At 47.6% G+C, this 27,489-nt stretch overlaps 1 protein-coding gene across 1 annotated transcript; it reads right to left on the bottom strand.

The window, feature by feature from the left end:
- Window positions 1–1,485: 1,485 nt before the first annotated feature.
- On the bottom strand, window positions 1,486–19,971 carry LOC143842557 (cytochrome P450 2J5-like). The gene is made up of 9 exons (XM_077347807.1): window positions 19,798–19,971; window positions 13,185–13,347; window positions 11,438–11,587; window positions 10,115–10,275; window positions 9,234–9,410; window positions 8,070–8,211; window positions 6,785–6,972; window positions 4,758–4,899; window positions 1,486–1,865 (listed from the first exon to the last, which is right to left on the bottom strand). Exons 1-9 carry the CDS (start codon window positions 19,969–19,971, stop codon window positions 1,678–1,680), a joined length of 1,485 nt encoding a protein of 494 aa, XP_077203922.1. The 3' UTR covers window positions 1,486–1,677.
- Between the last annotated feature and the right edge of the window lie 7,518 nt (window positions 19,972–27,489).

Genomic DNA, 27,489 nt, shown 5'->3' with positions numbered 1-27,489 from the left:
AGACTAGCTAACAATCCTTAGAAGAGGGTAGAGGATGGATCCTACAGTTCTCCCAGCAGCCAGGAACACTGGTCTGGAAGTCATGGCCTTTGACCTCAAACTAGGCTGGCAGGTCAACATGGAATCTACGATCACTGAACCGCCACAGAACTGAGCTTTGGGGTGCCATCTTGCTTCTTCCATTCTTTGTCTGATGTTGCCTAATAAGTCTGTGGGTTGGGCTAGACACAGACTCCAAGTCCTTTGAAAACAACAGCTCTTTATTAACAGGCCTTACTCTAAACACCGTTGTCGGAAACCAGAATGTCCAGCAGCCTGTGTGTCATAAAAAGTCTCTGTAATGCCTTTATGACCGTTTTGGAGGTCATGAGTGAAACTGGCACCACTTCAAGCTATTTGGGGAAGGAATCAACTATTAAAAGGAATGTTTACCCTTTGAAGGGACCATCAAAATCCAAATGGAAGTGGGACTAGGGCATCTTAGTTGACTCCCAATTCTGGATGGGAGCGTGTGGCATCTCAGGGCGGTTCTCCTGGCAGGGGGTGAAGAGTTTTACCCAGGCCACAAAGTCCCTGTCAATGCCAAGCCACCAAACGTAGCTCCTTGCGAGAGCCTTCATGCGAACCATCCCGGGGTGGCCATTGTGCGGAGCGCCCAGCACCCAGAACTGGAGCTTAGGTGGCACGACCACTTGGTTCCTTGCAAGCAGTCCGCTCTTGTGTGTATTTAACTTTATACTTTCAACTTTCAAAATTTAAATACCTCCCCCCTGGTTTAGCCTTGTGTAAAAAGCCATTTTTTTGGGGGGGGGGATTACCACAAAATGCAGTTCCGTGTGAAACACAGAAGAAATGAATTAACACATATTCGTTGCCACGTGTGTTTTTGGATTTTTAAAAAATAAAATTTAAAGGGAAAGGGGCATTTAATTGGCTCTTCAGTTTGATTGATGGGCAGAGGTAGGCAGAAGTGCCAAAAATTTAGCGCGCCTTGTTTGCAGTTCCTGGAAGACCGGAAACATATGCGTTACCAAAAAAGCACTACAGGTGCATGAATATTGAACTACAAACCACACTGTTCGAAATGTCGAAATTCCACTGCAAATGGTAGTGGTTTGGGCTGCCGTGGACATCCAGCAACATTGGCAGATGTGCGGAATTGCCCTAAGTCTGTGAGTTCAGCAAGACACAGACTCCAAGTTCTTGAAAAATAACAGCTCTTTATTAACAACCCCTACTCCAAACCCTGAACAGGGGGGGAAAGGCACGCAGGCAACTTATATACATTTCAGGCAGCCCATCAAGAGCTCTGATTGGCCCTTAACGGGGAAGCCTGATTGGCCCTTAGCCGGGCCTCCAGATTGGTTCATTATTAGAGTTCAATTCCATTTATGATTGGTTGGCCTTCACGCCATCGTTTACATTTCGTGTGGACTGTCCACGTGCATAATATGGCCCTCACCCTGAAGAGTTGCAATACACAATAAACCGGGGACAGAAACTGTATAGAAGGGTTACGGCATGTCTGCGGTCAGCACAAAGAACCTGAACAATGCCTTCTGACAAAAATGGAGATTCTCACACGCCCGCCAACTCATCCAACAGGAAACGAGATTCTTGAAAGTCCCCGAACTGCCCGAATGTCACACGGCTTCCCAAGGACCCTCCGTCTCAGCCTCACAAAGCGTGGCGAGGTTCGGCACAGATCTTGAAATAATGAGGCTGCAAAGTGCCACCCAAAACGGGTTCCATGTTCACGTCCTTCACGCCTTCTGGGAACCGGAATGTGAGTGCCTTCAGGAGGTTGGAGAAGAACAGGAAGAGCTCCGTCCTGGCCAAGTTATCACCCAGACACATCCGGTGTCCTGGAGGGAGAGAAGAGGAGGAGAGACATGAATGCCCAGCCGTGGAATCCTAGAATCATAGAGTTGGAAGGGACCTCCAGGGTCATCTAGTCCAACCCCCTGCACTATGCAGGACACTCACATCCCTCTCGCTCCTCCACTGTCTCCTGCCACCCCCTTGAGCCTTCAGAGAATCAGCCTCTCCGTCAGATGGCTCTCCAGCCTCTGCTTAAAAATCTCCAAAGAGGGAGAACCCACCACATCCCGAGGAAGCCTGTTCCACTGAGGAACCACTCTGACTGTCAGGAACTTCTTCCGGATTTCTTTCGAATTAATTTCATCCCATTGGATCTGGTCCGTCCCTCCGGATTTGATCTTGAACCAACTTATCTGTATTTGTACAAATGACCAACTTATTTGTATAGTATGAGTTCCCCTCTGACACAGTCGTTTTCTCCAGGGGAACACATCGCTCTGGACCAGGGAGTGAGATGCAGTTCCTGGATTTCTCTGGGACCTACCTGAAGGTTGGCAACCCTGACTAAACAGTGCCTGAATCATCAGTGGCTTTATTTTTTAAGAAAATGACAGCAGGGAATTAAGAGACTTCTAGAATTCTGAGAATTTGTAGCTCTCTGGTCCATTTCACTCAGAAAGCATGTAGAATTGTGACTGACCTGAGCCTTCGGAGAGGGAGGTATATAAATGTGAATGAATGAATGAATGAATGAATGAATGAATGAATGAATGAATGAATGAATGAGATATCCAACTGGCTGCATATGAAGGAGTGGGGGAATTGGGGTTCTCCAGATTAGAATCCACCGCTCTTAACCACCTAAATCCACCAAAATGGCTTTACCTAATGCCTGCTGCTGTACAACTTTGGGCATACGGAAGTGGCTTGTCATCGCCCATCTCTGCATCGCATCCCTGGACTTCCTCCATGGTCTCCCCCTCACTGGCAGTCTTCAAGCCAAGGTTAGATACTCACTTTTCTTGGATGCTTTAGGATGCTTAGGGCTGATCCTGCATTGAGCAGGGGGTTGGACTAGATGGCCTGTGTGGCCCCTTCCAACTCTAGGATTCTGTGATTCTATGATCCAAATATAACCATGGCTGAGCCTACCTAGTTTAGGAACTCTGATTGGACTAGCTTGGGTAGGGTTGCCAGCTCTGGGTTGAGAAGAACCTGGAAACCTGAGGGGGTGGAGCCTACAGAGGGCGGGGTTTGTGGCTAAATGACATACAGTCTAACTTCTAAGCTGGCCTTTCTCAACCATTTTGCCACTGAGAAACCACAGAGGTGGCACGATTATGCAGAATATGTTTGGGAAGCATGCCCACCCAGGGCACCTCTCCTTCCCACCCCCTCCAGGCCCATCTTCAGCCATTTTGGGAGGGGGCTGTTCGAAATGAGCACATATGATCATATCACCCAATAAATGTTTAACAGATTTTTAATACACACACACACACAAACACACACACATATATATTTAACTCCCACCCATTCTGGAAACCCTTCATGAAACCCTGGTTGAGAAACCCTGTTCTAAGCAGTCATTTTCTCCGGGGGGCCTGACCTCTGTTGCTTGGAGGTGAGCTATAATTACAGGTGATCCTTAGATCCCACCTGGAGGCTGGCATCCCTAAACCTTGGTCATCTAATTGGCCCATTCTGCACACGTTGGATAATGCACTTACCGTGTTCTTTGCAGCTGGAGTTTTCTCTGCAGTACCAGAAATCCTGCTTCTATGGGGCATTTGAAAGGGCATTATCTAACGTGGGTGGGATGGGTCCAGGTTAGACATTGTGCTCCTTTTTCTACAACCTTGGCATCATGGATATGGAATACATTTTCTTAAAGCTGACCCCCAAAAGAAAGTGGGCAAATAAACTGCAGTATAAGTTGCAACAGAGTGCCCAGAGTTTGACCTGAAATTTCACAGTTTTAACTTTGTTCTTACGCATCCAAGTGTCAGGAACTAGCTTTGCCAAGTGTTGTCTAAAGTTTTGACCACTCCCTTTTCCATCTTCAAAGTTACTTTGAAACTTTGAGACTCCTTTCGGTAGAGAAAATTTCAATTTCGGAATAATAATAACAGTTTGTTTATATACCCCACTTTTTCCCTACCCAAAGGAGGAAGAAAAAGAGTTGGTTCTTATATGCCGCTTTTCTCTACCCGAAGGAGTCTCAAAGCAGCTTAGAATCACCTTCCCTTTCCTCTCCCCACAACAGACACCCTGTGAGGGAGGGGAGGCTGAGAGAGCCCTGATATTCCTACTGGGTCAGAACAGCTTTATAGAATCATAGAATCATAGAGTTGGAAGGGGCCCTACAGGCCATCTAGTCCAACCCCCTGCTCAACGCAGGATCAGCCCAAAGCATCCTAAAGCATCCAAGAAAAGTGTGTATCCAACCTTTGCTTGAAGACTGCCAGGGAGGGGGAGCTCACCACCTCCTTAGGCAGCCTATTCCACTGCTGAACTACTCTGACTGTGAACATTTTTTTCCTGATATCTAGCCTATATCATTGTACTTGAAGTTTAAACCCATTACTGCGTGTCCTCTCCTCTGCAGCCAACAGAAACAGCATCCTGCCCTCCTCCAAGTGACAACCTTTCAAATACTTAATTGCTGTGAGTAGCTCAAGGTCACTCAGCTGGTTGCAGTTGGGGGAGGAGTGCGGAATCAAACCCGGCTTGCCAGATTAGAAGTCCAGACTCCCAACCACTACACCAAGCTGGCTCTTGAAACATAAATAAATTAAATTCAATTATGCCAAAACTAGCTCCTCGACACAGGTATATTGTTGAGCAATGTTGGATGGTCACACTGGAGACATTCCTTGAAACCTGAGCTCCAGACCCCATTCGTGAAAATCGCCTTCCACAACCAGCGTTGTCACCTATTGAAAACGGAATGAAGGCTTCTCGGCAGACGAAATCCCCATCTTTGTCCAGGAAGTGGCTTGGGTTGAACTGTCGAGGGGTCTCCCACTCATCGGGATCGTACAATGCAGAAGCAATGCTTGGGAAAATGACTGTGCCCTGTGGGGGGAAACCCAAGAATTAGGTCTTCTCCCTCAGAGAAACTGAAGGGATATGGAAAGAGGACCTCACAACTAAGATCTCAGGGAAATACTTATGGAAAATTCTTGGCTAATGTATTTCTTTCCTGCTCTTCTCTCCACAGGGAATTTTGAGGGCTGACAGGGAGGGGGGAAAGTGTGTCTCAAGTGGGGGGGGGGTGGAGTGCGTCTCAATAAATCTTGCACTTATCATAAGAATTCTTCTGGTCCTACTAGAGGTTAAACACAAAGATACATTCTTGTCTTTCAGAGTCTTTAATGTCATCAAAACAAGACTAGATTCCAAGGCAATGGCTAGTTTCATTGTGAAACTTTTTCAGCTTTGTAATAGTAATTGCACACAACTCAAAAATTCAAATGAGCCTCTTGTGGCGCAGAGTGGTAAGGCAGCAGACATGTAGTCTGAAGCTCTGCCCATGAGGCTGGGAGTTTGATCCCAGCAGCCGGCTCAAGGTTGACTCAGCCTTCCATCCTTCCGTGGTCGGTGAAATGAGTACCCAGCTTGCTGGGGGGTAAACGGTAATGACTGGGGAAGGCACTGGCAAACCACCCCGTATTGAGTCTGCCATGAAAACGCTGGAGGGCATCACCCCAAGGGTCAGACATGACCCGGTGCTTGCACAGGGGATACCTTTACCTTTACCAAAAATTCAAACAGAGCACAAGGTCTCTTGGGAATAGAATACAGATCAACCTCTATTGTGTTCCCAAGAGACCTTGTGCTCTGTCTGAATTTTTGGGTTGCACGTAATTACTAGTACAAAGCCGAAGACGTCTCACAACGAAACTAGGCATTACCTGCCTGGTCATTTTGATGATGTTAAAAACTCTGAAGAAAGAATGTCTCTTTGTGTTTAATATTAATCTCTAGATGAAACACAGGTATTCTGTTAATGGTAAGATTTATTGAGACACAGAAGTATACAAATCTAGGCATAGGCGATATGTAGTACCATCTTAAAGGCTCATATTGTAACTATGACCCAACTCCTTTTGGCTGCCAAATGCCTGGATCGACCTCCTTCAATTGCTCTTCTGAATCACGTTGCTTTGCAGCATTTCTTGAAAATGGCCATGGCTGGCCATACAACTTTTAAAGAAGCCATCCCAAAGGTGTGGAATTGGGTGTTCTTTTTTGAGGCCTCTGATTCCTTTGCTTGGATGCCCATCTCTCTAGCAACCAGAAGGCTACAGCAGAATTTTCTCAGGTGCAAGCAGATCAGGGGTATGTAGTCCTGTCAGAACCAGATTGGTGAGAAATACAGTGCTGTTCCCCAGGGGTTTCTGAGACAAAGGATATGGATGCCCCGGAGAACTATGCATCTAGTCTCCCAACGTTTCCAATTCTGCCTGTTGACATATTATAGAAACTAGGAGGGAAGAGGGAGAAGGGGGCCAGGACATTCCGCACACATCGGGTTGTGTGGTTTCTATGTGCTTTTGTAGGTTCAGCAAGACAAGACATCCTCATCCTTTCAGGGAAATTTCCCTCTAAAGTTCTTATTTAGGAAAAAGCAATTTACCCTGAGTCATTTAGGACCTTCTATCCAGTTTGGAGCGGAAGGGGATAAACATACCAAAGAGAGAGAGACAGAGACAGAGAAAGAGACAGAGAGGGAGACAGAGACAGAGAGACAGAGGCAAAGACAGAGAGACAGACAAAGAGAGGGAGACAGAGACAGAGAGGGAGACAGAGACAGGGAGACAGAGACAGAGAGGGAGCCAGAGACAGAGAGACAGAAAGGGAGATAGACAGAGAGGGAGAGAGGGGGGGGGAGAGATCTGAGCTATATCCTCCAACATCAAAAGGATAGGGGGGGGGTGTGGAGAAGCGATTTGTTTACCCTTTTAATAGGAAACTGTCGAATTAGCGTATCTTTCACGCATAGCCGGGGTACCCCGATGGAGATGATGTTGCTGAAGCGCTGGACCTCGTGAATCACGGCATTCGTGTAGGGCAAGTTCTTACGATCCTCATAGCAGATCATGTGGCCAGGATCCACTCGGGCATCTATCTCTTTCTGGACTTTGGCTGTGGACAAGCAGATTACCCGTGGAGAGAACTACAAAGGCTGACGCCAGCTCCCAGAGCCAAAAGGGAGTCAGCCCTGAAGGTAAGACAATCCCCGATCGGGAAAAAAAAACAGAAGAAGAAGAGTTGGTTTTTTGTACCCTGATTTTTACTACCCAGGGAAGTCTTAAAGTGGCTTCCATTCACCTTTTCTTTCTCTCCCTGCAACAGGCAATATGTGAGGTAGGTGGGGCTGAGAGAGCTCAGAGAGAACTGGGATGGGCCCAAGGTCACCCAGCCGGCTGCCTGTGGAGGAGACGTGGCGAATCCAACCCGGTTCTCCAGATTCGAAGCTGCCGCTCTGAACCACATCAAGCTGGTCAGTGTCAAACATTGATTAAGTTTTTCAGTTTGCTTCATTTGTATGCCCAAGGAGGACCCAAACCAGCAAATATCATTCTCTTGGCCTCTGTATTATCTGTGTCAACAATCTGGTGAAGGAAATTAAGCTGAGGGGATATGGCTTGCACGGCAGGCAGCTGATTTGTTGGCCTTCAAGGTGGCATTGGTATCTAGCTCTTGTACTTCCGATCAACACAGCTGCCCTCTGTTGGAGCACGCAAGATGTGCAGTGTGCCTGATTCAACAGCCTATGAAAAGTATCCTGCAGGGGGCATTGGAGGAGTTGTGCAGTTAGCATATTTAGATCAACAACTTCCTGGTATCTTCTCCATAATGTCCTGATTGGCCCAACTGGAGACTTCCTGCTCTTTGGAGCACACTTCCTCTCTGCATTCCCTCCATATCAGCTAACCAGTTAGACAGTTAGGACTCTCTCTCTCTCTCTCTCTCTCTCTCCCTCTCTCCCTCTTTCTCTCTCTCTCTCTCTCTCTCTCTCATACTTGCAAAGTTGTTTCTCTTCCCTATAGACCTATTTCATTCTTGAAACAGCTGGTGCTCCACCCCTTTGGGTATTTAAACTCTGCCAACATCCTCAGTGCCACCTTCACACCCAAATGTTTTGTTGCATTTCTTCTCCCCCATCGGCAAACATTGCTTTGACATTTGTATGGTTCCAGCGGAGGGAGGATGAGAAACGGCCTGCATTTGAGACTCACCTTGGATGTCAGGATAAGCCACCATATATAGCAGGGCCCAGTAGAGCGTGGTGCTGGAGGTCTCCGTGCCCCCCAAGAACAGGTCGAAGATACACTGGACCATGTTGGGTTCGTCGTGGGCTGGTTTGGGCTGGTCTTTGCTCTGCAGGTCAAGACAAATTGGGGAAAAGGCATGTGATATTTCAGAGGTAGTCTTTAGAGCCCTAAAACTGCATGTCTTGAATTATTAGGAAAGGGACCAAAGCTGAAAAACAGCCTTCACTGTAACCTTCAATGGTATGGTCTTGTTTGAAATACTGTACATATTGGGGTCACCTCCGAGTGTTTTACAGCAATAAAAACAGAAGAAATGCCAGATCCTTTGGTGGCAATAAAGAATTAACCCACAGAGCACAGAGCGTAGCGAACGTGTAAGTTGTCATTGACTGCCTGGCTAGAATCATCTGAAATCATTTCATCTGCTCTGTTCTCTGTCCATAGTGAGCTGGGAACCGGCATGGTTAATCAGAAACATGGCCCTCTGAGAGGGTGGGGTGAAATTAGATGCAGCTTCTGAGACCACCCAATTCTAGGGTTTTATTATCATAAGACACTGTACATTGACTGAAAATCCTCAGGAGGAAAAGTGTTTCTAACAGTGACCCTTAAGATTTGTATAGCGCTTTAGCATGTCTAAAGTGTCTAATAGAGCCTCTTGTGCCGCAGAGTGGTAAGGCAGCTGTCTGAAAACTTTGCCCATGAGGTTGGGAGTTCAATCCCAGCAGCCGGCTCAAGGTTGACTCAGCCTTCCATCCTTCCGAGGTCGGTAAAATGAGTACCCAGCTTGCTGGGGGGTAAACGGTAATGACTGGGGAAGGCACTGGCAAACCACCCCGTATTGAGTCTGCCATGAAAACGCTAGAGGGCGTCACCCCAAGGGGCAGGCATGACTCGGTGCTTGCACAGGGGATACCTTTACCTTTACCTTTAAAGTGTCTAATATTCATCATTATAGCCAGGTTCACAAGCCTTCTAAGTTTGTGGCAACAGCCAAAGGAACTTCCATGCTTAGAGCTCTACCTGGCATCGCTGCCACCACTGTCACCTTCTGTCACCTTCCTAGTTGAGAGCAATAAGTACCACCTGTCTCTCAGAGAAGGCTGTTGTCCAACACGAGCCACCGACCTTCTCGATTTGAGCCAGGTAACAATGGATGAAGTCTTGCAGCTCCTCCGCAGTACCTCCGTCCTGATGGCTGCGGATCTCCTTCCGGATAAAGGAGCACACTTCCTCGCAGCAGGCCAAGGCCTTCTTGTGAGGTCCTGGCAGATGGCGCATCAGCCCCGGAAGGACATCGTAGACCTGCAGAAGGGACATGTCAAAGAGGGGTGTTGAGAAGCCGGGCCAAAATTCCCCTGGAAGAGAATGTCTTGTGTTCATTCTTCAGTGCAGGGAAGAAGAAGAAGGAGAGTTGGTTCTTATATGCCACTTTTCTCTGCCAGAAGGAGGCTCAAAGTGGCTTCCAATCCCCTTCCCTTTCCTCTTCCCACAACAGACATGCCGTGAGGGAGGGGAGGCTGAGAGAGCCCTGAGATTACTGAAGAAGAAGAAGAAGAAGAGTTGGTTCTTATATGCCGCTTTTCTTTCCCCGAAGGAGTCTCAAAGCGGCTTACAGTCGCCTTCCCTTTCTTCTCCCCACAACAGACACCCTGTGAGGGAGGTGAGGCTGAGAGAGCCCTGATATTCCTGCTTGGTCAGAACAGCTCTATCAGTGCTGTCATAAGCCCAAGGTCACCCAGCTGGCTGCAGGTGGGGGAGCGGGGAATCAAACCCGTCTCTCCAAATTAGAAGCCCGTGCTCCTAACCACTACACCAGGCTGGGTCAGCTGGGGTTTCGAACCCTGGCTGAGAAAGCCTGACCTACGTGTACTGCATCAGAATGCATGGAAGTCTATAGCAGCTCTGGAGTTTGTGGACCTTGTTTCATGAACCACCAACTGGCCCAGAGCTGTGATAAGCTTCCGTTTGCCAGCCGGTTCATGCCCATCCCTCGTTGAGACGCTTACGTGGTGACAGATGCTTCCTCCAAATGTGAATATACATTCCATGGCCTCCAGCAGTTGATGGAAGGTTTTGTCATCGTGGCAGAAGCGATGGCCAAAGACGACGGTGCAGATCACGTTCGAGACGGCTAGCGTGAGGGTGAACGACGGATTCATGGGCTTTCCTGAAACAGGGGATGACGGGGAGTCAGTCAGACTGCGGCCCTCCATGGACTACAATTCCCAGGAGCCCTCTGACAGCATTTGCTGTCAGGGGGCTCGTGGGAATTGTAGTCCATGGGCATCTGGAGGGCTTCAGTTTGACTACCCCTGTGCAAGGGGCGAAACAGAAGCAAAGAAATGCAGACTTTGAATCACAGAGTTGGAAGGGATCTCCAAGGTCTACTCCAAACCCTTTAGGCCAAGTTTAGAGGGAGGGACAGCAGAGCTGGGCCTTTTATGCACACGTTGGATAATGCACTTTAGAAGTAGATTATCCTGTTCTGCAGAGGAACATCCAGCTGCAAAAGCACACTGCAAGTGTGTTATCTAACGGGTGCGTAATTGGCCCAGGTTTCTCCAGAAGCTGAAGAGCTGATACGGAGAGGGTTTAACCAGGGGCAAGGGAGAGAAAATGGAAACATATGAAAAATTAGCCTGAATTGAGTGCTTTATGCTAGGAGTACAATATGAGCCATGCATGGTTGCAGGGATCACATATGTGATGCAAGTTCATGATGCCGGTTCATGAAGCTCTTGACCAGGGGTAGTCAAACTGCGGCCCTCCAGATGTCCATGGGCTACCATTCCCAGAAGCCCCTGCCAGCATTCGCTGGCAGGGGCTTCTGGGAATTGTGGTCCATGGACAACTGGAGAGCCGCAGTTTGACTACCCCTGCTCTTGACTCTCAGCGAGCAGGATTATTCCCTTGAATCTAGAGTTGCTGACCTGGAGAAACTGAGGCAGGGAGAAAGATTTGGTGACAAGACCTTCAAGGGCTTACCGGAACATTCTCCCTCCTTAGCTGATAGGTGATAACTTTTGGGGGTTTGTGGAGAGTAAAACTAGAGGATGGTGGACATAAGAACATCAGAATTGGGATGTGCGTGTCCTGCATAGTGCAGGGGGTTGGACTAGATGACCCATGAGGTCCCTTCCAACTCTATGATTCTATGATTCTAGAAGAGTCCTGCCAGATCAGACCAGTGATCCTGTACAACTTTCTTACATTCTTGTGTTCTCTTCTTAATACCCTAAACTTGCACCATCTCTATCCAAGAATGGGAGACATTAGATTGATGGAGAAGAGGACAAAAACAAGCAGGCCCTTCTTCAGCCCTGCTGTACCTTGGGTGTTTCTAAAGCTCTGCACCAGATGACTTGCCTCCTCCTGGATCTGGTACTCGAGGCTGGTCTTCCCTAAGCCCAGACTTTTCAGAACCATCAGGGAAAATCGCCTCTGATGCCTCCACGTGCTTCCGGTCGCCAGCAAAATCCCTGAAAGCATAGAAAATCAGCGGGTTTTTTTAAAAGACTATCGATACCCCAAAAATGTAATGGCAGAAGGAGAACGACGAAGAAGGAAGCAGCAGCTCATGCAGATAGAGAGTTCTTAGCATACGAGGAGGCTGAGGCATTACTGGAGCATTTATTCAACCAGGGGCAGGGCCTTTTCGGTCCTGGCCCCTACCTGTTGGAATGAACACCTGGGCCTCTGCCATATGATGGAAAAGCTGATGAAAATTCAGTAAATACATCATTGTTTTTCTGATCTCTGGACAGGAGAGTGAATTTACTCTGCAAAACTAATTTTGCTCTGCACGGTGAACTGCCTCGTCGGTGCTTTAAGCGTCTTTTAAGCATTGTTTCTCTGCCTGCCTCAGGCACTCTATTAGTCATGCAGAGAAGCTCCTTAGTTATGCAGATTACAGAACAAAGCGTGTCACTGAGTTTCTAATAGAATCTAGCAAGTGGAGTTGGCAAGACTACGGGGGGGGGGGCAGGGCTATGAATTGTTCCACGCAGAAAGCATTGCAACGTAGTTTTTCAACAGACTGTATTCAGTGCAGAACAACTATTGTAGTATAATAAAGCGGTCTAAACTGGTTGCTTTTTAGACTATTTTATTTGGCTCCGTGCAAAATACCTCCTGGAAGAGCTGAGAGCCCTGCCAGAGCAATCACAGTTCCGCAGAGCCTGCAAGACACAACTCTTCCACCAGGTGGCATTAATTTTAATAATAGAACAAGCACATAAATAGATGCCATACCACTATTCTCCACTTAATTTCCTGCATAGTGCAGGGGGTTGGACTAGATGACCATGGAGGTCCGTTCCAAATCTATGGTTCTATGATATGATCTCGTCAGATCTCAGAAGTTAAACGGGGTCAGCCCTAGTTTATACTTGGGTGGGAGACCATCAAGGAATTGCAGGCCACTATGCAGATGATAGAGAAGACTCTTGCGAGTCCCTTGGACTGCAAGGCGAACAAACCGGTCAGTCCTAGAGGAGATCAGCCCTGACTGCTCTTTAGAAGGCCAGATCCTGAAGATGAAACTCAAATACTTTGGCCACCTCATGAGAAGGAAGGACTCCCTGGAGAAGAGCCTAATGCTGGGAGCGATCGAGGGCAAAAGAAGAAGGGGACGACAGAGAATGAGGTGGCTGGATGGAGTCACTGAAGCAGTCGGTGCAAACTTAAATGGACTCCAGGGAATGGGAGAGGACAGGAAGGCCTGGAGGATCATTGTCCATGGGGTCGCGATGGGTTGGACATGACTTTGCACCTAACAACAACATGCAAATGCAAGCTAGCTCTGCTTGTCTCCTGCCTGGAAAACCTGACGGAGTTGCCATAAATGGGCTGCAACTTGACGGCTCAGGACGGAGGCCCACAAGAACAGATATCCCAAATTGTCATACAGTTCCCATTAGGATCATCTTACCCAGGGGTAGTCAAACTGCGGCCCTCCAGATGTCCATGGACTACAATTCCCAGGAGCCCCCTGCCAGCAAATGCTGGCAGGGGGCTCCTGGGAATTGTAGTCCATGGACATCTGGAGGGCCGCAGTTTGACTACCCCTGATCTTACCCTTGTTCTTGGCCATGGCGTGGAAGAAAGGGGCCAGAGGGCGGCCTGCGACGTCTTCTGGGTGGGTGGTGAGGCCATCCTTCACGGCCTGGAATCCGTTTAAGAAAACCACGGGGTTCCGTCCAAACCACAAGGTGTAAATGTTCCCATAGGATTTAGCTAACTGTGGGAAAACAACGATAGCGATAACAATACTGCATTTTTATCTGTATCCCGCCCTTCAGGGTGGGAAACAGCCTTACCATCAAGCAGCAACTGGAAAAGAGTTGGTTTTTATACCCTGCTTTTCTCTCCCCGAAGGGGTCGCAAATTGGCTTCAATTTGCCTTCCCTTTCCTCTCCCCACAACAGACACCCTGTGAGGTAGGTGTAGTGGTTAGGAGGAGTGTGGATTTCTAATCTGGTGAGCTGGGTGTGATTCCGCGCCCCTCCACATGCAACCAGCTGGGTGACCTTTGGCTCACCACAGCACTGATAAAGCTGTTCTGACCAAGCAGGAATCTCAGGGCTCTCTCAGCCTCACCTCCCTCACTGGGTGTCTGTTGAAGGGAGAGGAAAGGGAAGGGGATTTTATGCCCCTTGGAGACTCCTTCAGGTAGAGAAAAGCGGCATATAAGAACCAACTCTTCTTCTTCAATAATCTCAGGGCTCTCTCAGCCTCACCTCCCTCACTGGGTGTCTGTTGAAGGGAGAGGAAAGGGAAGGGGATTTTATGCCCCTTGGAGACTCCTTCAGGTAGAGAAAAGCGGCATATAAGAACCAACTCTTCTTCTTCAATAATCTCAGGGCTCTCTCAGCCTCACCTCCCTCACTGGGTGTCTGTTGAAGGGAGAGGAAAGGGAAGGGGATTTTATGCCCCTTGGAGACTCCTTCAGGTAGAGAAAAGCGGCATATAAGAACCAACTCTTCTTCTTCAATAATCTCAGGGCTCTCTCAGCCTCACCTCCCTCACTGGGTGTCTGTTGAAGGGAGAGGAAAGGGAAGGGGATTTTATGCCCCTTGGAGACTCCTTCAGGTAGAGAAAAGCAGCATCTAAGAACCAACTCTTCTTCTTCTTCAGTAATCTCAGGGCTCTCTCAGCCTCACCTCCCTCACTGGGTGTCTGTTGTGGGGAGAGGAAAGAGAAGGCAATTGTAAGCTGCTTTGAGATTCTACTTCTGCCCCGAGTCTGCTACTGAGAGCCAGCCAGGCTCCTTCAAACTGGCCGACTCTACTCCCCCAAGGGCACCCCAGCCTTGGGGGATTTGCTTGGCTCAGCATGCCTTTTGTGGGGCTTGCAATCCACTGGGGTAAGTGCAGGGCTGGAGGCATCAACCCCAGACACGGAGGAGTCCCAGACAAAGTTCGTCTATCCTCCCTAAAATCAGAGCCAAGAAAGAGGCTTTGCTTGGCTTGGCTTTTCCGGCAACTCTTCCCAGCAGAGACAAAACGCCCAGCCTGGCAGCTTCTTCCCAAGTGGCAAACCTGCTGCTCCTGTCTGGCAAGGCAGAGTATGGGCTCAGCTGGCAGGTGCCTGAGACACAGGGATGGCAGCCTCAAGGGGGGAGCTGGGGATCCCCTGGAATTCCAGCTCCTCTCCAGACTACAGAGATCAGTTCCAGTGGAGAAAAGGGCTGCTTGGGAGTGTGGACTCCGTAGCAGGATAGTCCTTTGGGGTCGCTCCCTGCTCCAGAGAGCCAGGTTGGTGGAGTGGTTAGGAGTGCGGACTTCTAATCTGGCATGCCAGGTTCGATTCCCCACTCCCCCACATGCAGCCAGCTGGGTGACCTTGGGCTCGCCATGACACTGATAAAACAGTTCTGACCAGGCAGTGATATCAGGGCTCTCTCAGCCTCACCCACCCCACAGGTTTCTATTGTGGGGAGAGGAAAGGGAAGGCGACTGTAAGCCGCTTGGAGACTCCTTCAGGTAGGGAAAAGCGGCATATAAGAACCAACTCTTCTTCTTCTTCCTTTTCTTCTTCTTCCAAATCCCACCCACCCCCGGCTCCACCCCCAAAGTCTCCACGGATTCCCAACTACACGAGTGAGAACAGGGGTCATCTGACCCAAATGGAAGTTACAGGTAACGTTGGGACAGTAAGGTTCCCAAGCGCTCTGGGTTCCAATTCAGCTCAAGGGCGTGGCTTGTCGGAACCTGGCTGCCTGGTAATCCTCTACGGCAGCCTTTCTCACCTCCTTGACCGTTGAGAAACCCCTGAAACATCCCTCAGGCTTTGGGAAACCCCAGACGGAGCCATTGCATGCCGAACAGGATTGGGAAGCATCGTGTTTGACACGCCCACACAGTGAAATTAAAAATTAATTTATTCCCACGCGTTTGGGAAACCCTTCCAGGGCTGTAAAGAAATCCCAGGGTTTCATGAGACCCTGGTTGAGAGAGCCCGGTCTATAAGAAAGAACTCCTGCTGGTACCCTCACCTCTTCCCCCCCCCTCCTTCCGGCCCCCACCCCTGCTCAGTAGGCCGGGAGGGAGGCAGAATAAGAAAAAACATGTTGGACTAGATGACCCAGGAGGTCCCTTCCAACTCTATGATTCTATGTCGTTTGTCATTTCTGGGGTGAACCTGGAAGTGCTGTCACACAGTTCTAGGATTCAGCAGAAAGTCCGTGGTTTTACCATAGAGTTTCTGCGGAATCCTAGAGCAGTGAGACATCATGCCAGGGGCGGCCCCAGAAAGGACAGGACTTGGCTACCGCATGTCCCTGTATCCCCAAATTCAGGGTTCAAATTCAACAGGGTGGCCAACCGCCCGCCCACGAAAATAGTTTGTTTATTTATTATTTATGTATTTATTTAAAACATTTATTCCATTAGCGACTTGCATGAATCTAATCACCTCCTAGAGAGGGTTAAACTTAGAATCATAGAATCCTAGAATCATAGAGTTGGAAGGGGCCACACAGGCCATCTAGTCCAACCCCCTGCTCAACGCAGGATCAGCCCTAAGCATCCTAAAGCAAAACTTGTGGGGAGACGAACAGTGATTGGGCAAGATCCAGCCAAACGTAGGCTGGGTTTCCGTGGGACTGTACCCTGCAGGCCATCCTTCAGTTTAATTCAGCCTTTCTCAACTTTGTTACCGGTAAGAAGCCCCTGAAACCTTCTTCAAGCTTTGAGAGCCCCCAGAAGTGGCATGATCATGCAGAAATGGCTGGGAAGCAGAGCCGTATGCATGCCCACTTGGGGCCCCTCCCCTTCCCACCCCCTCCAGGCCCATCATTGGCCATTTTGAGAGGGGTGGGTAGGTGGATGGGACCATATATGATCATATCACCTGATGACAAATTTAAAACATATATTAAAAATGAATTAACTCCCACCAGGACTGTCAAGAAAGCCCCGGGGCATCTTGAAGCCCTGGGTGAGAAATCCTGGTTTAATGCGTTCCCTAATTTGGTGTCTCCGTTGCCCCCTCCCCCTCAATTCTTCACCCTAGGTGAGCATCTCGGTTTTAAGGAGGCGGTTTCTGGGCATGCAATTTCTCATTCTGTATGCTGCTGAGGAGACATTTCATCCCTGACATGTTAATTGCCTCAAACAAGCTTCCCCATTCTGCTAATTGGATTGACACATTGTTTCTCTAAGCACTTTCCTAGATTAGATCTGATTTCAGAGGCCTTTTACTTAGCCTGTTTACTTGCAAGAGGGAGTGCTCCTTACCTGCTTGGAGCAGATGGTTCTGATCAGAGATTCGGGTGGGAGGGCATCGTCTGGCCATGGAATTGGGGACATTGTGGGTGGGCCAGTAGTTGTGAGTTTCCTGCATTCTGCAGGGGGTTAGACTAGATGACGCCGGGGTTCCCTTCCAGCTCTATGACTCTATGATTCTCACATCTACCCCATGCCTTTCCCTCTCCCCCCCCCCGAAATTTGAATATGAACATATCTGCCTAACGGAAGAAAGCTTCCAGTTTTATTCTTGCCCCCTATTCAATGAGAGGGTAGTGGTCTCTTCCATGATAAAGTGCAGATTGTGCAGCCTTAAGAGTAAGAATTCATTGCAGGCATACTACTACTACTACTACTACTACTACTACTACTACTACTACTACTACTACTACTACTACGAAGAAGAAGAAGAAGAAGAAGAAGAAGAAGAAGAAGAAGAAGAGCAGCGCTGGATTTTTAACATCTTGCTTTTCACTACCCGAAGAAATTTGTAAAGGGGTGTCACAGCCATGATGTTTTTTTGCCATTTGGTCATTTATTTTGCTCTTTTGCCCCTAGAAGAAGCCCGATGTGAGAGAAATGGACATTGGCCGTTAATTCTCCTTAAATACTGTTTTGTTATAATATAAGAAGATCAGTCAGCCATTCTTAGTATTTCACTTGGCTGGCAAACTGGGTCACTGTTCTGCAATCCTCCTCCGGATTGGTTATTACTTTTTTATCATTGTTTCTTAATGTATTATGTGTTGTGTACATTTTTACCGACTTGCTAAAGCCTATGCTAATGGTTCATATTGGTCTACGTACTCATTGTATTGTCCATTAATATATTCTTGTTGCAACTACATTATGTAGTTGGTAGCCGGAGTTACATGGACTGTTCAGTTTCCGTCTGCCCAATAACTATCTCTGGCCTCAAAGTGTGGTTGTGTGTCTCTCTGGCTAACAGAAAAAGATTGTCCTTTACTCTTTGCTCCCCAATGTGCTGGTGGGAGGAGCAAGGGGGAGTGGGTGATTAAAACAGAGCAGTAGTCATCTGACATCAGTCTTAGCAAGAATTTCAGGAAGTAAGCATTGTCGTGTTGTACAATAAAAAGACTGTCCTGCAAATGGAGTTTTCCTATTGAAAGCAATTGGCTGAACACTCACAAGTGGCTTACACACATCTTTTCCATCCTGTCCCCGCAACAGACCCTCTCTATGGTGGGTGAGACCAAGGAAGCTCTATGAGAACAGCTCTAAGTGAATTTCTATGCGTGTGTACACTTCTTCAGAGTTTAGGCACCAAGAAGAGATGTACATGAATGGACATGCACAGAGCAGTTGTACAGAGCTGCAAACATCGTTGCTCCTCGGCGATATTGCCTCTCACTACAGGCCCTTCCCCCTCCACCAACCCAATGGATCTATCCTAGCCCAGGTGGTTCAGAAGAAGAAGAAGATTTGACTCTTATATTCAACTCTTCTCCACCCAAAGGAGTCTCAGAGTGGCTTACATTCACCTTTCCTCTCCCCACAACAGACACCCTATGAGGGAGGAGAGGCTAGATGCCACTTTTCTCTACTCGAAGGAGTCTCAAAGCAGCTTACATTTGCCTTCCCTTTCCTCTCCTCATAACAGACACCCTGTGAGGTGGGTGAGGCTGCAAGAGCCCTGATATTCCTGCTTGGTCAGAACAGATTTATCAGTGCTGTGGCGAACCCAGTTGGTTGCATGTGGGGGAGCGTGGCATCCAACCCCGCTCGCTAGATTAGATGTCCCCACTCCTAACCACTACACCAATGAGGGAGTAAAATAAAAGGGCAAGATTCAAGCCCCGTAGCATCTCAAAACTAACAAGATTTCCCAGGGCAGAAGCTTTAAAGGACCAAAGATTTCCCAGGGTACAAGCTTTCACGAATCATCGGATGACCATCAAAAGAGAGGTCGGGCTCCCAAAAGTTTAATCCTGGGTAATCTTCTTAGTCGTAAAGACGCTACCAGACTCCAACCTTTCCCTTCTACTATAAACCATCATGCCTTCCAACCTGAAACAAAAATAAAAGATGCATTCATGGGGGTTGCTAACCAACTATCCTCCCATGAACAGCTTTGGTCTGGGACCTACAAGATAACCCCCTGCCCAAGGTAATTGTAAACATTCTGATTGTAAACATTGTCGGTTCTTCCATCGGTACCAAAGAAATGGTGCCTACATAACGTGCTTGATTTGTCTACACCAGCCTTTCTCGTCTTTTGTACCATTGAGAAACCCCTGAAACATTCTTCAGGCTTCACGAAACCTCCAGAAGGGGTGAAATTTTGCAGAATATGGTTGAGAAGCAGAGCTGTGGACACGCCCACCTGTGACCCCCTCGCCTTCTCACCCCTCCAGCCCCATCACTGGCCATTTTGGGACGGTTGAGGGGGTCAACATGACCCTATATGGTCATATTGCCTGATAAACGTTTTAACACATTTGAAAAAATATATTTAAAAATCAGTTCACTCCCACCTATTCAGGATACCCTTCTGGATACCCTACCGGGATACCCTACCAGGCTTTCTCAACCCTGGTCTACAACAAGGAACGGAGACTGCATAGTCAGAAATAAGCTTGTGCACTTTGGCGCACTTCAGCCGGTTCGGCAGCCGAATTGGCCGAAGTGCGCCGAAGCGCACCAGCCTAGTCATGAAGGCCAGAAGGAGACCTTTCCTTCAATCTTGCCCCGAGTCTAATGAAGTCCAGCTAGACACACGATTCCAACACCGCAACAATCCCCTTGATTAATACACAACCGTCGACAACTGCAACCGCTCTGAGCCTGTTGGGGCCGCACCCCGGCTACAGCTGAAAAGCACAAGCCACGTCTGTAACCCACAAGAGCCCCGAAATTTCGCTGGGAAATCCACCTCTCTCCACCTGCTAAAACCATCAGTCAAAACATAGTTGTAGAAATACCTCGGTCAAGACACTGCGGTCTAATCGAAAATATTTCGGCTGCCATAAACATCCAAAAATTGGGATCGAAGCCGGTCCGGGTGGAAATTTTCGGACTTCTCTCTGCAGTTTGACAAACTGAAACACCACATAGCACAGGAAGAGCAGGCCCAGGGTGGTACTGAGAGTCAACATTTTGCTCCCCGTTCTTCAGGAGCACTGGAGCACCATCCCTGTTATATCCTGCACATGGGTGTGTTTCCCGTTCACCCTCCAGAGATAACTATCAACCCATCCCTTTTGCCCTTGCATCTTCAAATCCAAAGGCCCGTGGCTTCAGGTGTTTTCTCAGCTAAAAGTGTGTTGAGTCGGTTATGCAATTGAAAACAAAAGTCCTTTCCAACATTATATAAACATTTCCATTATCTCTTCGTTACCTGCAACTGGTAATTAGATGCAGCTATGCTGACTACACCTTTTGTCTCCTGACACATTCGCTGTCTTGTCAGAAGTGGAGAACCATCTTATCGACAGCAGGCAGAACAAAAAAGAACCCCAAAGGTCCATCAAATCTGTTCTGACTGTGAAAGTCCCCCTCCCCTGACATCTACTTGGTACCGCTTTACATGTACTTTAAACACATCACTATGGGTCCTCTCCTGTGCTGCCAACAGGAACTGCTCCTTCCTCTCCCCCCAGGGACAACCTTTCGCATCCTTAAAGAGAGCCATCCTGTCCCCTCTCAATTTCTTCTTTTCCAGGTTGAACATTCCCAAGCCCCTCGTCCTAAGGAGGTGGGGAGCTCCCCCTCACTGGCAGTCTTCAAGCAGCGGCTGGACAGATCCTTCTCCTGGATGCCTGAGGCTGATCCTGCACTAAGCAGGGGGTGGGACTAGATGGCATCTACAGTCCCTTCCCACTGTAGGATTCTAGGAGTCTAGTGTTCAGCAGTGGGATGGGCTGCCTAAGGAGGTGGGGAACTCCCCCTCACTGGTGGTCTCCAAGCAGCGGCCGGACAGATCCTTCTCTTGGAAGCTTGAGGCTGATCCTGCACTGAGCAGGGGGTTGGATTGGATGACCTGCATGGCCCCTTCCCACTCTAGGATTCTCTGAGTCTCGTTCAGCAGTGGAATGGGCTTCCTAAGGAGGCGGGGAGCTCCCCCTCACTGGCGGTCTTCAAGCAGCGGCTGGACAGATCCTTCTCCTGGATGCTTGAGGCTGATCCTGCACTGAGCATGTGGAGGTACTAGATCAGGGGTAGTCAACCTGTGGTCCTCCAGATGTTCATGGACTGCAATTCCCATTAGCCCCTGCCAGCAAACGCTGGCAGGGGCTCATGGGAATTGCAGTCCATGAACATCTGGAGGACCACAGGTTGACTACCCCTGTACTAGATGACCTGTATGGCCCCATCCCACTCTAGGATTCAATGAGTCTATGATTCTAACTTTCAGATTCCACGATGCCCACCGTAGCCAGTGTTAAGCCCCAGAGGAAGTCGCCAGCTCACTAGCAGTGGCCATACGAAGGACGACAAGGAAATAAAGAATGGGGCCGAACGAATGCACGGCCTTTATTAGGGGCCCCCATTTTCAGAGGCTTGGTGACCCATTTTTTGTGTCCCAAGCCATGAGTTGGGAAACCCGAGTATGACAGACCTACTGAGTCAAGGAGCACACCATTTGCAACATCACACCAGTACGGCATTGCCCTGACGGCACACGAGATTACGCTGCTTGGCAAGAGAGCCCAAAACTTCTGCCAACGAAGGGATTTCAACATCATACGAATTGCATCGTAGACAAAAAGACGGTGAGTCAACAGCTGGGTCTGGCTAAAGGAAATGCAAGGAAAGGACGGCCGGGCATTGACCGGATGCTATGCGCTCCGAGTGAATGACAGGAATGGTAATATTTAGCACAAAATAAAAAGATCCACTGCTGCAGGCAGCTCTTCAGCAGTTCCTCCCATTGAGATCTTGAAAGCTTGAGCAGCGGGCTTCCTGGAAGGCAAAATGAGTCCTTAACAACCGGAAGCTAGTTACCAGGAAAGAAAATTTTACCTTCTCTGCAACCTGCTGTTTTTTTCTTGTCATCCGCGCTGTCTAATCCAGCACTGGACAGGGTAAGCTATAAAAATATATAATAATAACAGCAACAACAATAATAACAATAACAATAACTAGTTTGGTGTAGTGGTTAGGAGTGCGGACTTCTAATCTGGCATGCCGGGTTCGATTCTGCGCTCCCCCACATGCAACCAGCTGGGTGACCTTGGGCTCGCCATGGCACTGATAAAACTGTTCTGACCGGGCAGTGATATCAGGGCTCTCTCAGCCTCACCCACCCCACAGGGTGTCTGTTGTGGGGAGAGGAAAGGGAAGGCGAATGGAAGCCGCTTTGAGCCTCCTTCGGGTAGGGAAAAGCGGCATATAAGAACCAACTCTTCTTCTTCTTCTTCTTTATTATTATTTATTATTTATTATTTATTATTTATTATTTATTATTTATTATTTATTATTTATTATTATTTATTATTATTATTATTATTATTATTATTATTATTATTATTATTATTATTAGGACCCAAGTGCCAAATCCCCACAGAATGTCACTGGGTGGCTTTGAACCCGCCAGCCTAACCTGCCTGACAGGGTTGCGGTGAAGATAGTTCTTTGCCACAGGTTTCTGTTAAAGAGCTCAATTTGGCACATGATGTCAATAAGACATCCATAATAAAAACACCCATACATAAAAGATCACAATTTAAAATGTCAACCAGAGCAGCCAAGAAATAAAAAGCTGAACGTGTCAGATGCAGTGCTAACCGAAACAGCCTTCAACAACCTCCTGAAGATCGAAAGCGAGGAGGATAAGTGGACCTCCTTGGGGAACTTGTTTTGTATTTCCGCACATTGCTAAAAATAGCGTAGCGCTAAATGGCGTAGCGCTAAATATTGCTCCTCTGGCCATTCCTCACTTCCTTGCCATCTTGCTGTAGTCTGCCACCTTTTCACACTTCTGGCGGAAGAGACCAACACAGTTTATCCACGACTCTCTTCCGCCTGTCGATCTGGCCAGGCAGCCAATCCCCTTACTCCTTTTTTTAAAGGTCCCACGATGCCTGTCAATTTTTAAAAAGTTAATAGTTCTCAGTTAAAACTCCTGTGCATCTAATAATAGATGCATAGTGCTTTTTATAACGCCACCCCTTATGGAATCACGATTTTTGAATCTTTAAAAAATTAATCTTGTTCCTGATTTGGGGAAATGGGACTAGAGAAGCATGCTTTGCATGACAACTTTGGGGAAAAAATATTTTTGGCTTTGCCTGCACACTTGTACACCTATTTGTTGCTCCAGGCAGTTTCCCTTAAAACAAATCCCGTCCCCAGGAGAAGAGAGAGGGAGGCGGGTGCAAGGGTGGGATTATTGGAGGTGGTGCTAGAGCTCTTTGCCTCCACACATTTCTTTTGCGCGTAGTTTGCTGGTTGTCTGCTGGGGGAAAGCGCTTTTTAAGTTGGTGAATCCTCTTTTTGGGATTCACTAACTTGCGCTATAAAATGGCGGATATTGTGAGTAGTTTGCTGGCCAGAAACGGGAGGTTGGGGACGTCATGCAGAGCACCTGGAATAGAGATTCTGTGGGGGGTGAGTATGCCCAAGACAGTTACATGAACCAGAATGGTGTTTGATTGTTCTAATTACTCTCTCTTTCTCCTGGTATCCTCCTTCAAGTAACTGGGTAACTTATTGCAATGGCAACTGTATTCTTGAAGTTCTGCTAACAGGTCCATACTTGTTTTAAAACTAACAATGCTTTTTTAAAGCAAACCATGAATGTGGCCACCATTTGCCCGTCCGTTAATTAAGGCTTATATTACAAATTTTGAAAGCTTGTAACTTCATTCAAGTACAGCTTTAGCCCAATTAGGATATTACCCTCAGCATATTAACACATTTTTTTCACACTGCTGAAACTGAGATGAGGAGAAACTGAGCTGACAGCCTCAAAAAAGGGGGTGAAAACTGCAGTTTCCAGACTTCTAACTGAATATTTTAGAAGTTCAATAACATGGCTTTTAAAAAAACCATTGATCTCCCAGGCATTTAACCCCATTATGCAACGTGACAGATTGTCTGCCAAATTTCAGGCAAACGTGACACATCATCTTGATTTCTGTCATGAATAGAATTCTCATGGGAGTCTGCTGTAGCAAATGGAAACACTAATTAAGGGGTACCTTATTTACCTAAAATGAGCCTCTTGTGGCGCAGAGTGGTAAGGCAGCTGTCTGAAAGCTTTGCCCATGAGGCTGGGAGTTCAATCCCAGCAGCCGTCTCAAGGTCGACTCAGCCTTCCATCCTTCCGAGGTCGGTAAAATGAGGACCCAGTTTGCTGTGGGGTAAACGGTCATGACTGGGGAAGGCACTGGCAAACCACCCCGTATTGAGTCTGCCATGAAAACGCTGGAGGGCGTCACCCCAAGGGTCAGACATGACTCAGTGCTTGCACAGGGGAGACCTTTACCTTTACCTTTTATTTACCTAAAATAGATCGAGGGGAATGATGGGAAATCTGAACATACTCACAAGAACCTGGGTACCTGCAGGATCTTTTATCCAATATTTACAGGGACTTTTTCCCAGGTAGGAACCCTTTTAAAGAAAGCTGACAAGTTAATTTGGGCTCAAGGATATTTATTTGGGGAAAATTTGGGGGTACAGTCAAAACACACACAAGAGCAAAATATTTCCTAAGAAATAAAAAAAGAGGGTTGGGTAACATTTACCTGTTTCAGAAAAGTTGCTGGGGGGAGGGGGAGCAGCAGCATGATGGGTGGGTGACATCTGGAGCCACCAAAACAACAGAATGTTCAGCCTGGAGAAAAGGAGGTTGAGAGGAGACATGATAGCCCTCTTTAAGTATTTGAAAGGTTGTCACTTGGAGGAGGGCAGGATGCTGTTCCCGTTGGCTGCAGAGGAAAGGACACGCAGTAATGGGTTTAAACTACAATGATATAGGCTAGATATCGGGGGGGGGAAATTTCACAGTCAGAGTAGTTCAGCAGTGGAATAGGCTGCCTAAGGAGGTGGTGAGCTCCCCCTCACTGGCAGTCTTCAAGCAAAGGTTGGATACACACTTTTCTTGGATGCTTTAGGATGCTTAGGGCTGACCCTGCGTTGAGCAGGGGGTTGGACTAGATGGCCTGTGTGGCCCCTTCCAACTCTAAATTCACAGAATCAGCATTTCTGTCAGATGGCTATCTAGCCTCTGCTTAAAAACATCCAAGGAAGGAAAACCTTGTTCTATTGAGGAACAGCTCTCATGGTCAGGAACTTCTTCCGGAAAATTCTTTTGAATTAATTTCAACCCATTGGTTCTGGTTGAGCCTTCGCTGAAACGACATCACTAAGAATTATAAAGTTGAAGTTGCAGCAGACAACTCACTCTCTACCTGATTGGCTTTCCCTGGAGGTGTGCCCCCAACAGGGAAAGAGCACTCTTCCAATGAGGGCCAATTGTGGGGCTCATATGTCCTCTTCTTCCTCTTCCTGCTCCTTACCACTTCACCACACTGGATCGCAAGATCGAGCAGGAGGCATGAAGGCCAGCACCCAGGAGGGTCACAATGCAGGTGCAACGGGCTTTGCCCCTAGTCTATGTGATACCACTGGATCCAGCTCCCAACTTAATTCTCACACCCCAGCCTTGAGCAAGACACAGTTCCAAAAACTGTCTGCAAGTATTCTCTAAATCAGGGGTAGTCAAACTGTGGCCCTCCAGATGTCCATGGACTACAACTCCCAGAAGCCCCTGCCAGCGAATGTTTGACTACCCCTGCTCTAAATACTCCGTAAGGCTTATAGGATTGTAAGTCACCTTACAGGGCTAGTCCTGCGTTGAGCAGGGGGTTGGACTAGATGGCCTGTATGGCCCCTTCCAACTCTACGATTCTATGATTCTACAGGACTGTGCTGTTTTAAATGGGATGTCTATTCAGGCCTGGCAGCTCAGAGACAGTTGTGCTCTTTTTCCCATGCCGACTGTGCCAGAAAATAAACAGAAGTGTTTGGCCTGAGATTTTAAGGGAAAATGTTTTCATGTTGCTGTTTTCACTGGAACTAATTTTAGCTTTCATTCTGGGATTATATTGAGCCATAAAATGTCATAGTTCCCAAAGGGAGGGTGGACTATAAATCCCATTGAATCAATCAATCCATCAGCTCTTGTAGACTTTAAAAATCACATTTCCTGCAGCTCCTGCATGGCTGAGGGGAAAGCTAGTTGGAGTTAGAGGAGCCCAGATGCAGCTAGTTAAAAAGCAGACTGGCACAATCTAGTTCATTATTGGGAGGAGAAGAATCAAGCTCTGATCTGCCTGACCTTTTTCATGCAAGAAGAAAGAGAAACCTATCCCAAGGCTACTTAGCAAAGTTTATACAGAATAAAGAAAAATAAGATAAAAGGTCTCTTCTTTCTGTGTGCCTTTATTGCAGGATGCAACCGAAACGGATTTCTAGATATCTCCCGTTTTCAAGGTAAATTTTCCTCAGTGGTTGTTCCTCTCTCTTGTAAATGAATTGGTACTTCAATACCTCTATGAAAAGAAATTATTTAAAGTATACTCCGGCCTTTGGCGCTGCAGTGTAGGGATGCTAGTAATCCAGCTGCTCCATGACCTTTTTCATGTGCAAGGAGCTCCCCCAGGTGGCTGGCTTCCTCCTTAGGCACAGCTTCCCTAGAGCTGAAATTGCAAAATCTCTGCTTTATTTCCCAGGTGTGATCATTTGCAAGCAGGATGCCTGAGGAGGAAGAAGAAGAGCTGGTTCGTATATGTTGCTTTTCTCTACCCAAAGGAGGCTCAAAGCAGCTTACAGTCACCTTCCCTTTCCTCTCCCCACAACAGACACCCTGTGAGGGAGGGGAGGCTGACAGAGCCCTGATATTCCTGCCTGGTCAGAACAGCTTTTTCAGTGCTGTGGCAATTCTCCAAAAGCCAAAACATCATGAGGACATTGTGCATCTGGGAACCATTCAAAGAGTTAAACATTACAAAAGGGACTTTAAGCCCTGGCAAAGAATAGGAGGGAGAAAATATAAATGGAATTGGAAAATGGAATTCAGAAGCAAAACTGATATTTATTTGTTTTATTAGACTTCAAGCTTTCATCACCAGCTGAAGATGAAGATGATGAAGATGGAAAAGACAAAGACAAAGACGAGCTGTTTTTTTAATACCCCACTTTAGTGCACAGGTGGCCAAACTGTGGCTCTCCAGATGTCCATGGACTACAATTCCCATGAGCCCCTGACAGCTTACTCATGGAAACTGTAGTCCATGGACATCTGGGAAACCACCCTTTAGCCACCCCTGCCCAAGTTTAAAGTGTTGTGTGTGTGATGTAGGTGGGGCTGAGAGAGCTCTATGAGAACTGCTCTGAGAGAACTGTGACTAGCCCAAGGTCACCCAGCTGGCTGCCTGTGGAGGAGGAGTGGCACCGTATGCCTGTCTTAACCAGGACACCACACTGGCTCTCAGAAAGTACACTTTATTCTATAGAATTCTATAGAATAAAGTCCTAAATTCTATAGAATAAAGTCCATAGTCTGAATCCACTGTCCCCTTTAAGACCAACAGGTTTATTGGTGTGCACACAAAGGTTTATACCCCGAATAAAACTGTGTTGGCATTAAAGGGGACAATGCACTC

The sequence above is a fragment of the Paroedura picta genome, chromosome 8, assembly GCF_049243985.1.
Source record: "Paroedura picta isolate Pp20150507F chromosome 8, Ppicta_v3.0, whole genome shotgun sequence".
NCBI classification, from domain to species: Eukaryota; Metazoa; Chordata; class Lepidosauria; order Squamata; family Gekkonidae; genus Paroedura; species Paroedura picta.
This window is presented reverse-complemented; position numbering and strand designations above follow the sequence as displayed.

Coding starts and splice junctions, on each gene's coding strand:
- LOC143842557 (XM_077347807.1), bottom strand. CDS start 19,971: ATGTTGACTCTCAGTACCACCCTGGGCCTGCTCTTCCTGTGCTATGTG. Junction 11,588..13,184: donor CGCCATGGCCAAGAACAAGG/GTAAGATCAGGG, acceptor CTATGCTTTCAG/GGATTTTGCTGGCGACCGGA. Junction 9,411..10,114: donor GAGGAAGCATCTGTCACCAC/GTAAGCGTCTCA, acceptor TCCCTTCTGCAG/GTCTACGATGTCCTTCCGGG.